This window comes from Oreochromis aureus, linkage group 22 (genome assembly GCF_013358895.1).
Source record: "Oreochromis aureus strain Israel breed Guangdong linkage group 22, ZZ_aureus, whole genome shotgun sequence".
NCBI classification, from domain to species: Eukaryota; Metazoa; Chordata; class Actinopteri; order Cichliformes; family Cichlidae; genus Oreochromis; species Oreochromis aureus.
Genome location: NC_052962.1, coordinates 29163995 through 29175997, shown reverse-complemented (window position 1 = coordinate 29175997; position 12003 = coordinate 29163995). Strand labels below are relative to the sequence as shown.

General features: G+C 38.8%; 1 protein-coding gene across 2 annotated transcripts; it reads right to left on the bottom strand.

The window, feature by feature from the left end:
* Positions 1-998: 998 nt before the first annotated feature.
* On the bottom strand, positions 999-9466 carry pithd1 (PITH (C-terminal proteasome-interacting domain of thioredoxin-like) domain containing 1). 2 transcript variants are annotated; one of them, XM_039605150.1, is made up of 6 exons: positions 8989-9466; positions 7176-7219; positions 5743-5820; positions 5411-5515; positions 3480-3588; positions 999-1476 (listed from the first exon to the last, which is right to left on the bottom strand). In XM_039605150.1, the coding sequence occupies exons 1-6, from the start codon at positions 9208-9210 to the stop codon at positions 1375-1377; spliced, it is 660 nt and encodes a 219-aa protein (XP_039461084.1). In that variant the 5' UTR covers positions 9211-9466; the 3' UTR covers positions 999-1374. The 2 variants fall into 2 exon arrangements, with proteins under 2 accessions (XP_039461084.1, XP_031603885.1); XM_031748025.2 differs by having other exon boundaries at positions 1007-1476; positions 9019-9456.
* Positions 9467-12003: the final 2537 nt, after the last annotated feature.

Below are 12003 nucleotides of genomic sequence, written 5' to 3'. Positions count from 1 at the left end.
CCCAAAGGTTCTTTATTGGATTGAGATCTGGTGACTGTGTAGGCCGTTTGAGTACAGTGAACTCCTTGTCATGCTTCAACAAACCAGTTTGAGATGATTTGAGCTTTGTGACATCGAGCATTTTCCTTCTGGAAGAATTTCCTTCTCAGAATTTAAACATTTTCCTGTATGTAAATTGCTTTTTAAAAAATGCATAATTTAAAATGCCTCTAGTATAGTTTACACATGTATAGGTTATTAGTTTATATCATATCACAAGAACTGACACTTTTTTCTTTGTTGACCTAAAATGAGCTCATCAGTCTTTTAAGAATAAGTTTCTCATTAACATAAACATACACCCAAAAGGTAATTTTTTAACAAAAAGCCATTCATACCGAGCTCACACATTCCTGTAAATGACTCTCACAGAGTGACTGATGACTCAACTTATTTTTACTAGCACACTATTACTAAGAGTGCCATGATGTATTTGCAGGAGGGGAAGACTGTATAGCTCATTCTTAATGGTATAATAGAAATAAGTATTCACTGAAAAGCTCTGGGAAACTGCAAAATGGATGTGACACGTTTATTGTATTATAGAGCTGTGAAAGAAAAAGAGGAACTAAAATACTGACTGCAGCTTTTTTTCCTTCCTGATTTCATAAACTTCCTTTCACTCAAACAAGCACTGTGATATTATTGTAGAGACAAACGGAAGAGAAAGAAATTTGTTAGGTAAGAAAAGGCTCTTAAATACTGGTGAAACATGCCTGAGGTGACAAAAGGATCCACTAGATGGCACAAAATAGCTTCCATTTGGTAAAGAACAATTTGCTGGCTTTACAAAAGTCTTTAAAATTATTTAAGCAACTCCAATAACTTAAAATCGGTATATCTATGTTTATTATGCATGTTAGTTAGTAGGTTTTATACCTGAAAGCCTTATTGTGTGAGGCTAGTTTTTCAACCAAGGTGTAAACATGGCAATCAGGACTTTAATAAAATACAAAACATAACTTTGTTTGGTTTAATTTTCAGGTTTTAATGTTTTATTTCTGAGTTCCTGTAATGTTATTATAGAGGTAATTATCTTTCAATTGAACTGAGAAGAGCAGAGTTTGAGTTTGAAATGTTTCATGCATTTATTATTCAGGTGCTTGCCAACATTAAGCCTTCACACTTTATTGCCATAGAAATCAGACATACAGCTTAGCACTTCCAGATGCATATAAGCTCCACTGGTCTTCAGACATCGGTGCTCAGTCCCGGTCGATCTCGACCAACCTGCCAGTACGCAGCGTTGAACTCATCTTTGACTTTGTGACGGTCAGAATGATGTCACTACAACCCTTAACAGCCTCCTCCTCTTCTCCCCATCTCTCTGAGCTCTCAGGAAATGAAGTTGGTTTGCGGGATGATGCTCTCCACTTTGTGATCTGCAGGATTTGCCGTGGCCTCGTAGTTACAGATGGTCACTTCATGTCTGTGAGCCTTAAGAGGGGCAAACCAGAAGAAACAATTCACACAGTGTTAAAACTGCAGATTTAGTGTTAAAAAGAAAAGAAAAAAGAAAAAGACGTTAACATAACAACTCCAAAGAAACAAAGCCCCAAACTAAACCAGAAGTGTGAGATGATGTAATCTGGTCCCAGAGTCTGTGCAGCAGTGATGTGTAGTTGGAGACTTGTTAGGGAGACTGTTTGCATTTCACATAACAAAATAGCAGCCGACACAAGTTTTTCAGTTTAGAGCTATGCAGGCCTGCATAGCTCAAAATAAAGACTTCTTCAAAGTCTTTATTTTGCTTTTAGCAGCGACTCGAACAAGACTCCGTCACAGATACAAATGCTGATGAACGTTAAGTTCTCTACGGGTGACGTACGCTAAACATGATACGTGGAGGATACATGGAGGACATGCAAACACAGAACGTAGGCCATTAATAATTAATGTATTTGTGAGGCTGTTTGTGCCGTTTCGTTCAGACTGGTTTACCCTTTGAGCAGGAGCTAGGGTAAATAGAGACATACATACACTGCGATCTAACAAGCAGTGAGAGCTTGAGGACACTGAGATGATCAGGTAAAGTTATCCAACATTTGTTTTGTACGATTACCCATGCATTTGAATAAACAACGTGTTGTAGGAACAACACAAAGCGGGCAAAAAGCAAAGAGCTTTAAATACTTCATGAAGTGCCTGCAAATGTTTCTCTGCCATCATCTCTCCAGTCACCTGTAAATGCTTTCAACTGGAGTAACGTCTGCAAAAGGTGCTGATGAATTAATCATTAACTGATTTTCAGTGATTTCCATTGGATAGTTAAATGTTTAGATCTTCAATGATGATCGGGAAGCTAAAGACACCTTTAATCTTAATCAAAATCAACTTTAAAAAAAAAAAAAAAAAAGAAGAAAAAAAAAACCGATGGTGCCACAGCTGAACTGATCTTTAAGCGTGCTTTGTAACTCCTTTGATGCACACATAATGCTGTCTACCAAATAATGCATGGAGGCAACAAATGTTTAGGAATAATACAAAGGACAGAAATGACTGTATTGTCTTGATAATATGAAATGTGTGTAAAGTGCTATCACAGGATCACGCCAAGTGACAGACACACAGAGACTCTGTAACGTCAGAAAGATGGCAAAATACTCGGGAATGAATCTGCTTCCCTGAGGATAAGTCACAAAAAAATAAATCTTGTTGGAGTGTACTAATGATGTGAAGCAAACGGCAAAATCAAGCATTGAAATGCCAGAATAAAACTAATGTTATCAGAACTGATTCCTGGAAACATCCATGACTATAGATTCTCGAACATAAGATGATAAATAAGCCAAACAGCCTCATCCATAGACACTTGTATCCTGTTTCCATGATGCATAGGTTACAACCTAGCTGTACCTGTCTGTTTATTAGGTGCACCCACCTTAATTTAATGTAATCTAATGTAATTGTCCTGCAAATGTCCCTTCTTAGGAAAGTGTAAACATGATTATCCTGCAGGTTGTGGTTGCTGTAGATTAGTCACACAGAGGTTACCAATATTTAGTTCTCATTAAAGCTGGAACTGCGAAGCTCTCAGAGGACCTTCAGGGAAAAGGTGGAAATGCAGACAACACCCTGAAGGAAGATTCTGCCTCAGTGGATTTTAGAGAACCAGCCTCACTGCGACAGTTCGAGAAATAAACATCATGTAGTGGAAGTTTGGGGTTTTTTTAAACACAGGTGGGGAACCCCCCCCAAAACAAACAAAATAACTAACAGAATGGTTCGTCTACATCAGAATCTTCTTATAGTCACTGATAACAGTGGTTCAAAATTATGACTGAACCAGTGAAACATGGGCAAAAAAACTAAAGCCACAGTCGTGACAAATTAACATGCTGAAATGGTCCCTTATAGCACATCAGTTGATCAGAAAGACAAACACAGGAAGCAGCTCATCAACACTGCTTTTCTTCATCGTTGTTGGAGTTGAGACTGACCTCTGAATATTCTCCTCTGAGGCCGATGTAGTACACCCGGGTGCTCTCTGCTCCAAAGTTCTTCGAGATGTGGATGGAGAGGTGCTGAACGTTGGAAAAACGAGCGATTCTAGACACGGAGAGAGAAGTAGAGAGCCTTTAGTTAAAGACAAAGACAGCAGAAATGCAAATGTACTCCAGGAAAACCATCATATGGTCTCAGTGTGAGAAGTTTAGATATATTATTATACAAGTCTATGAAAAGAAACTGACAGAGTGGTGGAAATTTTAAGGATGATGGGATGATGTAAGCGTGTTCATGACATCTATAATGAGCGTGTTAATGCTACAAAAGAACACAGACATGCAAATAAATGAAAGAACTGACTCCTCTCATCTTTTTAACACTTCTTCGGCCAGATTAAGTTTCACAACAAGCATCAGTCATCTTGTCTTGAACCCAACGAAAGCCGTTAGACTGTCAGAGCTTTAACTGCAAGTTTCAGAGAGGAAGGAAAGACCAAACCAAAATAAAACCACCTCAGTCAAAATTAATGCTCACAATGGCTTTCATAGCCTTTGAAAAATGCAACTAATTTTATTTAAATTTCGACTAAACACAGGCCACCTCCCAACTGGTGATTTTTAACTGAACTTCACCTTCTATTCCTACTCTTAACCAAGAAGTTTTAAGAGGCTGGGGTGAATGTTTTTCGTGCCCACACCTAACCAGAGTGAAAATGAAAGAAATCTGTGAGTGGGGAAAAGAAAAAGAAAATGAATGGAAAGTGCATTCGCACGCAAGCTTGTTTCTTCCACTCAAACAAGCATGTTCTGCCATCCGTTCGTCAATATTTTGGATTATTATCTCAAATTCTCAAGTTGTTTTCTCAATTGTTCGAGCCAGTAAATTGAAATTTTGACATAGTATCTCAAAAATTCAGAAAAGGCTTTTTTTAACAGCTGAAACAAGTTTCCATACATGACTGGAAATGATTGTGTGTTGAACCCAAGCAGAGCCTACAGAGAGCTTTCCAGACTTTTCCAGCATGTAGGAGCCGTTTACTGTCACTAGTGGGAAGTGTCATGAGCAAATGAGTCTGTGGGTTACTCTCGCTTGTGCCGTTGTTGATCGTTCAGACAACTTAAGTCAGAATATACAAATATATAAATAACAGCTGTGTCCAAATTCGGGGGCTGCATCCTTCAAAGGACCTGGCCTCCTTTGAAGGATGCAGCCCCTGAATTTGGACACAGCCACTGTCTTTGAAGTGAAGTAAACTAAAAAGGAAACGTGTCCACTGCAGTAACGGTCTGTCTCTCTACCGCTGCTTTCTTAAAATCTTTACTGTTTTTTTCCCCCCGCCCATTCTTCCCATGATGAACAACCAGTCAGCATTCAACCTCAACACCCCAGCTGGGCGCGTGGGGATCATTAATTAAGAACGTCCTACACCCTAAACCGTCACTCTGCATAGCCACCTCAAACAGACCAACTCAGTACTGCGAATTCGGCTCAACATCGTAGGAGGTTCGTTTGCATACTGTAGTTCCCTGAACCTCGGCTGAAAACACACCAACACACACAATTTCTGCATTATGTAGAGACGCAGGCAGTCTGTTACGTGTGGCATGAGAACACACGGGAAAACTTGCTTTTCATGAATCCACAGAAAAGTGAAAATAATGATCTCTCAACTTGGATGAAAATGTCTGTTTAACACGTGCACTGCAGTGAGCGATTTACACATCAAGCGTCTTCTGCGTGGGCGTTTTCTTCCTGCAGCTATTAAACTGGATGCTTAATGTAGCAGTGAGTGTGATGAGTTTTATAGCTCTTCCACAGAAAGATTAACATCCATCCTTCTGGAATGCAGGAGCATCTTTTTTTTTTTTTTTTTTTTTTTAAAACTGGGTATTACGCTGTCATTTACTGGCGTTCGTGCTCTCACTTTGTTGGGTACTCCAGCTCAGCGGCAGGATCTCTGTTGAGTCTGAAAGCTTGTTCGGGTTCTCTGCCGGTGTCGTCAAAGGACATCTGAGGGATGTTCTTGTAGCTGAAAAGACCAAAAAAAAAAAAAGCCCCCAAAAGTCCAACAATTTAGCCAAAAGACACCACCATCAAGCCAACTTACAACAAATCAGCTAAAATGTTAATGTTTTCCTTTCTTAAATAGAGAAAGTATAATGTCTAAGTGGGAAACGATGGCCAAACGATGTAGATGCACCGCCTCCAGTTTCCATCTACGTTTTCCTGCAATAACTCATAGAGACAGGCACTCACAGTCGTATCTCAGCTGGATGAGAGCTATCATTTTCTCCGGAGATGATGATGCCTTTTAGCTTCACGCTGCCAGTAAAACTGAAAGAGATGACACACGGTTACTTTAGTGCAGACGCACGCAGAGACGCTGAAGCAGGAGCTGTCATGATAAACAAATGCAGAGCTGGGAAAACAAAGAAATGAAATTAGAACCAGCTTTGGTTTAAAATGACAAGAGTCAGGGCTAAAAGTTTATATATAACTGATGAAAGGGGACCTTTGCTGCTCCATATTTTTAATTCAGGGGATCCACTGGAGCTGGGCCTGTATTCACAAAGTAGATCCTGGTGAAGTTCTAAGTTAATACTGGGAAGTTTTCTAAGAATCCCTCTAATAGTTGGGCTTTAAATCTGGTAAAGATGAAAGATAATCACAAATCGTTTTAGCTCTTACATGAAATCCTAAGATAAATACTGAGAGAAGTGTTGAAGAGGACTCGAAGAGGCTGAAGAGGCTCTTAAAGGAGAAAATGTCAGGAAGACAAAAAGTCTAGTGCTGCTGAAAAGCCCCTCCAAGTGAGAAGGCAGAATTTGTAGTTCACATAATCACAGTAATTCATATTTAGAGGATTCTGAATGGCTGATTGTTGATTGATTTAAAATGCTGATATTTTTAGCCCAAGTCAGAAGATTCTTATATTTGTGAATACAGGCTCTGACTAAATGACTGATACAGCCTCTCTATCCTGAAAAGCCCATCTTCATCTAACTGACCACTTTCAGGAAGGCTGCTGAGGGGCACCTGAGAACTGTGCTGCCTGTAGAAGATGAACACATTAATGAAACTCAGAGCTGCCTGAACCCCGAGCTTCTGCGCGCCCCATGACTAACAGAGAATCCCTTTAAAAACCAAGGATGTCAAAACATTTAACTGTTTATCCATTACTTAATTACTCTGGTCCTTATCCAGTGGGGTAGTGGGATCTTTAGAGGGCTGATTCTGGCCCCCAGGCCTCATGTTTGACACCCCTCCTTTGAGCCATTTGTCATGTCTCACATCTGCAACAAGTGCGTTAGTATGCTACAGACTTCTGATGTGCAAACAGAAACTTTGACATGATGATGGATTTGGTAAATTAATTTGGTAAATTTAAAAAAGGAATAAAATAAATTTAATGTAAAATTAAAAACCGAGACATCAAATTGATGGTAGAGAAAGAGGAGATGGATCAAGAGAGGTTAAACTGCTGAGATCCTCCGGGCATTTAATCAATTAGATTAAATCAAAGTACTGGGCTGGCTACACTTCTCTGTATTTTAGCATTGAGTATCTGCCTGCAGATTTTATACACTAAATCACATCAAGACGCATACAGTGTTTTTTGTGTTACACAGAAATAGAAGAACAGACATGATGATGATGATGATGATGATGATTATCATTTTGGGACTTACGGGATGTTGAACAGCAGCTCTTCATCTGCGTCACTGTCCACAAACTGCAAGCAGAAAAACAAGGCGTCATGGTTACAGAACACAGAGGCAGCCGCAGATGTTTGATATGACGTCACCATTTTCACGTCGGCCTATAATCTGATTAAGAGCTTCACTAAAATTAAAGCGGACACAACAGTGTCTCATACTGAAACTGTGCTCAGGTGAAAAAAAGCAGACAGCTGTGTGGGACGTGTAAAATCATAAACAACAATATTCACAAAGCAGGTCAGCTGATCCCTCCTCAGCTGTCCCGAGGCTTCTTGTGAAGCTCGCCGAGTCAAATGTGGCTTATTTTTAAAAATATTTTATAAATGACATGAAAATATTTCATATCTGAAGTCAACAACTGTGTTTTTGGATCTGTAAGACTGTGTGGGAGGTTTCATTAAAGTCCCTGTTGAGAAATTCTAAGACTTTAAGGTATTTTCCATTTAAATGTGACCAATTTTGTCATGATTGTTTCAGAAAACAGTTAGATTTTATTTATTTTTTTAAATCACCTTTCATGATTTTTAAAATGTCTTCTTTTAAAAACCTCCAAATACGATCAGTTAACTGTGGTGGAAAACATGCAGTTTTTTTCTCACATTTATTCTCGACTGCTTAAAAGACTGAAAACTTTAAAACCCCTCAGCTCCAGATTAGGGTCCTTGACTGTTTACAGGTCAATTTGGGTAGAGTTTTGGTGATTTTTTCTGCTGCTCTCTGCAGTAATTTCATGCCTGACTTTGATCATTTATGGTTATTTAGCACTTTTGTGATCCCGTCACGCGTCTCTGTGGTCATGTTGTATCTTACTTTGATTGTTTGAGGTCATTTTAAGTAAATTTGTGGTTATTTCGAGTTTTTTTGGGGTTATTTCTTGTGCCTCTGTGCAGGTGCTTTGAGTCTTGTTTCTAACTTTTGTGCTCACTTTACAGAGCACTGATTGTTTTACGTCTCAGTTTGGTTGCTTTACCCATTACTTTGATTATTTGTGCAGACTTTATGCACCTGACTGCGGTCATTTTGCCTCTTAGTTGTGTGGTAACCATTTTTGATGCTCTCTATGTTTCTAAAGGTATTTCTGTGGTCGCTTTTCACTCTTTGGTCATTTTATAAATACCAGTGTTTGCTTTTAACCTTTATGCACTTCTTTTGTTTTTCATTTGGATATTTTGAAGTCACTACGCACCAAATTTTGCTTATAATGGTCATAATGTTATTCTGTCCTACATTGAGGCAACTTGGAGCTTCTTTTTGTGGTTTCTTTGAATCTCAATTTTATTGCTCAGGGGTCACATTATATGTCTCTGTGGTCATTTTCTATTCTTCTGTGTTTGTTTTTGAGTTAATGTGAGTCTTTTGTGATCATGATGCTTCTATGTTCTGAGTTTACGCTTTATTTGATTATTTGTGGATAATTTATGCACCTCTTTGGTCATTTTGTTGTTTAATTGTAACCATTTTGATGCTCTCTCTGCCTTTAAGGCAATTCTGTGGTCGTTTTCTCTTATTGTGATCATTTTGTGGTAATGTTTTTCTCTCTTTATGACCATTTTGTGGCCGTTTTGTTTCTATCAGTGTCTTTTGCGCGTGTTTGCTGCCCTCCTCCTGGTGGACCCATTTACAAACCAATCTAAAATCAATACTTTACCTTCATAGATCAATATCTGGTAAAGTTACAGGACTTGAAGTCAAGCTGCTGACTCCATGAGCAGGCTGAACCTGCACCTCAAAGCTCGGTCAAGTTTAGTTTGGATATTGCGCAGCTCCGCAGTGTGGGCTCTACCTGGCCGCCTGCCCGGGGGAGAGGCGTTACCTTGTCCCGGTCGTTTCGCTGGTCCCACGGTTTGAACACCAGCTTGCCGTCTCCGTCCCGGCTCTCGTTGAGACACTGCAGCTTCTCCAGGTCGATCTTCTGATACAGTCCGTACTCCAGGCCCCTCTCCGCGGGCTCGTGCTCACCCTCACACCCGCAGCCGTGCCCGTGCCCATGACCGTGCCCGGACATCGTGGTCGGTTTCCGTTAATCACCGCCGGTAGAAATAAAACGTAGCGTTCACGCTGGAGCGTTTTTATAAAGTGAAATGAGCTCAGCAAGTTTCACTTGGAAGCGTGAAGTGACGTCTGCGTCAAGCTACGTGAAGTCACGAGGTAAGTTCCGGTGCAAGGATTTCAAAAAAGGATTTCAATCCGAAACGTGGTTTAGTATTATTTATCACTCAGTGAAAAAAAAATGGTAATGAATTATACCTTAAAAAAAAAAATCTTTTAAGTACTTTTTTTTAACATCTCTACATCTCCTTTACTTTTTTTTCAAACTCACTGATTGGCTCATGTGCGCCTTTGTCGTGTGATTGAAATCACCTGTCCCACATTGATTACCATTAAAAATAGTTTCTTATTCGTTTCTTGACTGATCCTTCTCATTCTAAGCAGTAACTTTGTCTTTCTTTAAATTTGAAATAATGTCTAACCTTTTTTTCTTTCCAGAATGAGCAGTCTGTAAGTGTCTGTTCCACAGTTCATTATCACTACTGAAGTGATTTCAACATCCAAAAAACTAAACAAAAAACCCTTTTTGCACTGAATTATTTCAGATTCCTTTCGTGCATTCGGACCAAATTCCCTTTCTGAACCTTCAAATTACCAAAAACCATGAGAAAAACATCAAATTATGCAGCTGAGACTTAAAAGACTGAGATGTTTTAAAAATAGGCTAATTTTAAAATTAAAATCAGGTGAACAGAATAAAAGACTTTTGAATTTAATTCAAATGCTTCATATGTGCTTCGGATACTATGCATTGTACATTTTGTAGGTGAGAAGATATCTAATGTGTTGCATGTCCTTGTATTCTGGCCCAATAATAAAGATCATTTAAAGTAAACTGATTATTTAATTGAACTTGTAGATTTTCAGCATAAGATGTGAATCTGGAGCCTTTTATTTTGACTGTTATAAAATAAAGGGTTAATAGTCTTAATTTGAAGAAAAGAAATGGTATATTCAGTGAGTTCAGCTTTCCACCGCAAACAGGGATTTTTCAATGGGACTTTGAGTTTTCAAGACACTTTATTTTGAAAAGAAAAAGCTCCCCACAGGAAATTGTCATCTGCTACAATGTAGCCACTTTACGAAGCGAAGAAGAAAACACAAGCGATGTGCTCTCAGATTGGCTCACGAGTCTTACCACCAAAACGCAGGTAGTGTCGCAAACTGTTTACAAGTGTCACGTAAAAATAAAAGCGACATCAGCATAAAGCAAAATGTACAAAAAACAAATGGATTTAATGATGTCCTCATATCAAAAACACGTTCATTACAAGGAATCTGGAGAAGTTATGTGTAAAAGAAAGTGACTATTATACAGGTTGAAAACAAAAATAAAGGAGGCTCCTGATAGCTGCTAAACAAAACGTTTTTGTCTCTCATTCATTTAGTCATGTTGAGCCCTGTAATAAGCTCAGTGATTGCTAAACTACTAAAAGTGATGCTGGCCGTTAAGAATAATAACAGTAGAAAAATATATACAGATTTATGTTTAATATAAGGTAGTTTTGGTAAGATGGATCACTTCTATAAACCTCCTGCTCTGCAAGATTTTCTGACTGACACAGCGACACCCACACAAACAGCTTCAGGGAAAAAAGTCAATTTTAATAAAAATGACCATATAACATTTATTAAAATCTAATAAAATTACAATTTGTAATCTACTTCCATTCAGACCCATGTTGAGGGGTGCCAGGTCCCAGTGTTGAAAATAAATACATTTCCTCATCATCATCACCATCATGGACTGCAGCTGCAGACAACTTATTACGGTTCTTCTTCCTAATCTCCCCTCACTCAATCAGTTTGTCACAGTGAAGCAGATAAAAACAGGGAAGCACACATTCGACAGCAGGGAAACATGAATTGAAGCCACAAGAGGGTTAAAATAAGTCTACGATGCCGCACGCTCACCTGTGATTTCATCTTAGCCAAACACATTTTTTTAAAAATGCACCAGGCAAAACATGATTAAAGTCCCCCACCATCCAGCTGATGTCTCGGGTGTCGGGACGTGCACGGTGCATGCGATTAAGAGACAAAACAAGAGTAAAAGTGTAAAAGTTTCCCACTGTAGTGTATCATTTGGTCATAAGGGAAAACAACAGCTGACTGTTTTTAAAATAAGAGCCCTTTTTCTGTCCCTTACAAGGAAGATTTGCACTTTGGGAAATATGCTTATTACTAGTTTGATTAGAAGACAGAAAACTATCATCTTTCATATGATAAATACGAACCGCTTGGCTTGGCACAAAGACAGGAAACAAGGGAGAAAAACAAACGTTTAAGTTCACTGTTTAACAAATTTAATCTCTTTAATTGTTATGAAAAAAGAAAATCAAGCATAAATATTAACATTTTGGATGTCAAGTCTAACGTTTCTGACCAGATGGGGAGCTTTTGCAGAAATGTTACTTTGTTCAAATGTTTTTTTCCCCACATTATTTATGAAAGGAAAACTTGATTCAGTTATTAACTGCATTAAGGTTGAGCCATTGATGCTCAATGTCTAGTCACAGCAGTAAAAATACTGCACCTATGCTATAAATGTGAAAATCCTAGGTCAGTTCCTTCTTGAGTTATCACATTCATACACTTGACCTCTAGCCCTGACCTTGAGGTCAAGGTCACTGAGATTTAAAATCATCTGAGATTTTTAGTAGATGCATCTAAGCTATCAATTTCAAAATCCTACGCTGCCCTCCCTGCCACCCAAGTGATGACAGTATACTGTCAGCCTTTTACAGGT

Coding starts and splice junctions, on each gene's coding strand:
- pithd1 (XM_039605150.1), bottom strand. CDS start 9,210: ATGTCCGGGCACGGTCATGGGCACGGGCACGGCTGCGGGTGTGAGGGT. Junction 5,821..7,175: donor GAGCTGCTGTTCAACATCCC/GTAAGTCCCAAA, acceptor CATCTCTTTCAG/TTTTACTGGCAGCGTGAAGC. Junction 5,516..5,742: donor CATCCAGCTGAGATACGACT/GTGAGTGCCTGT, acceptor TGGTCTTTTCAG/CTACAAGAACATCCCTCAGA.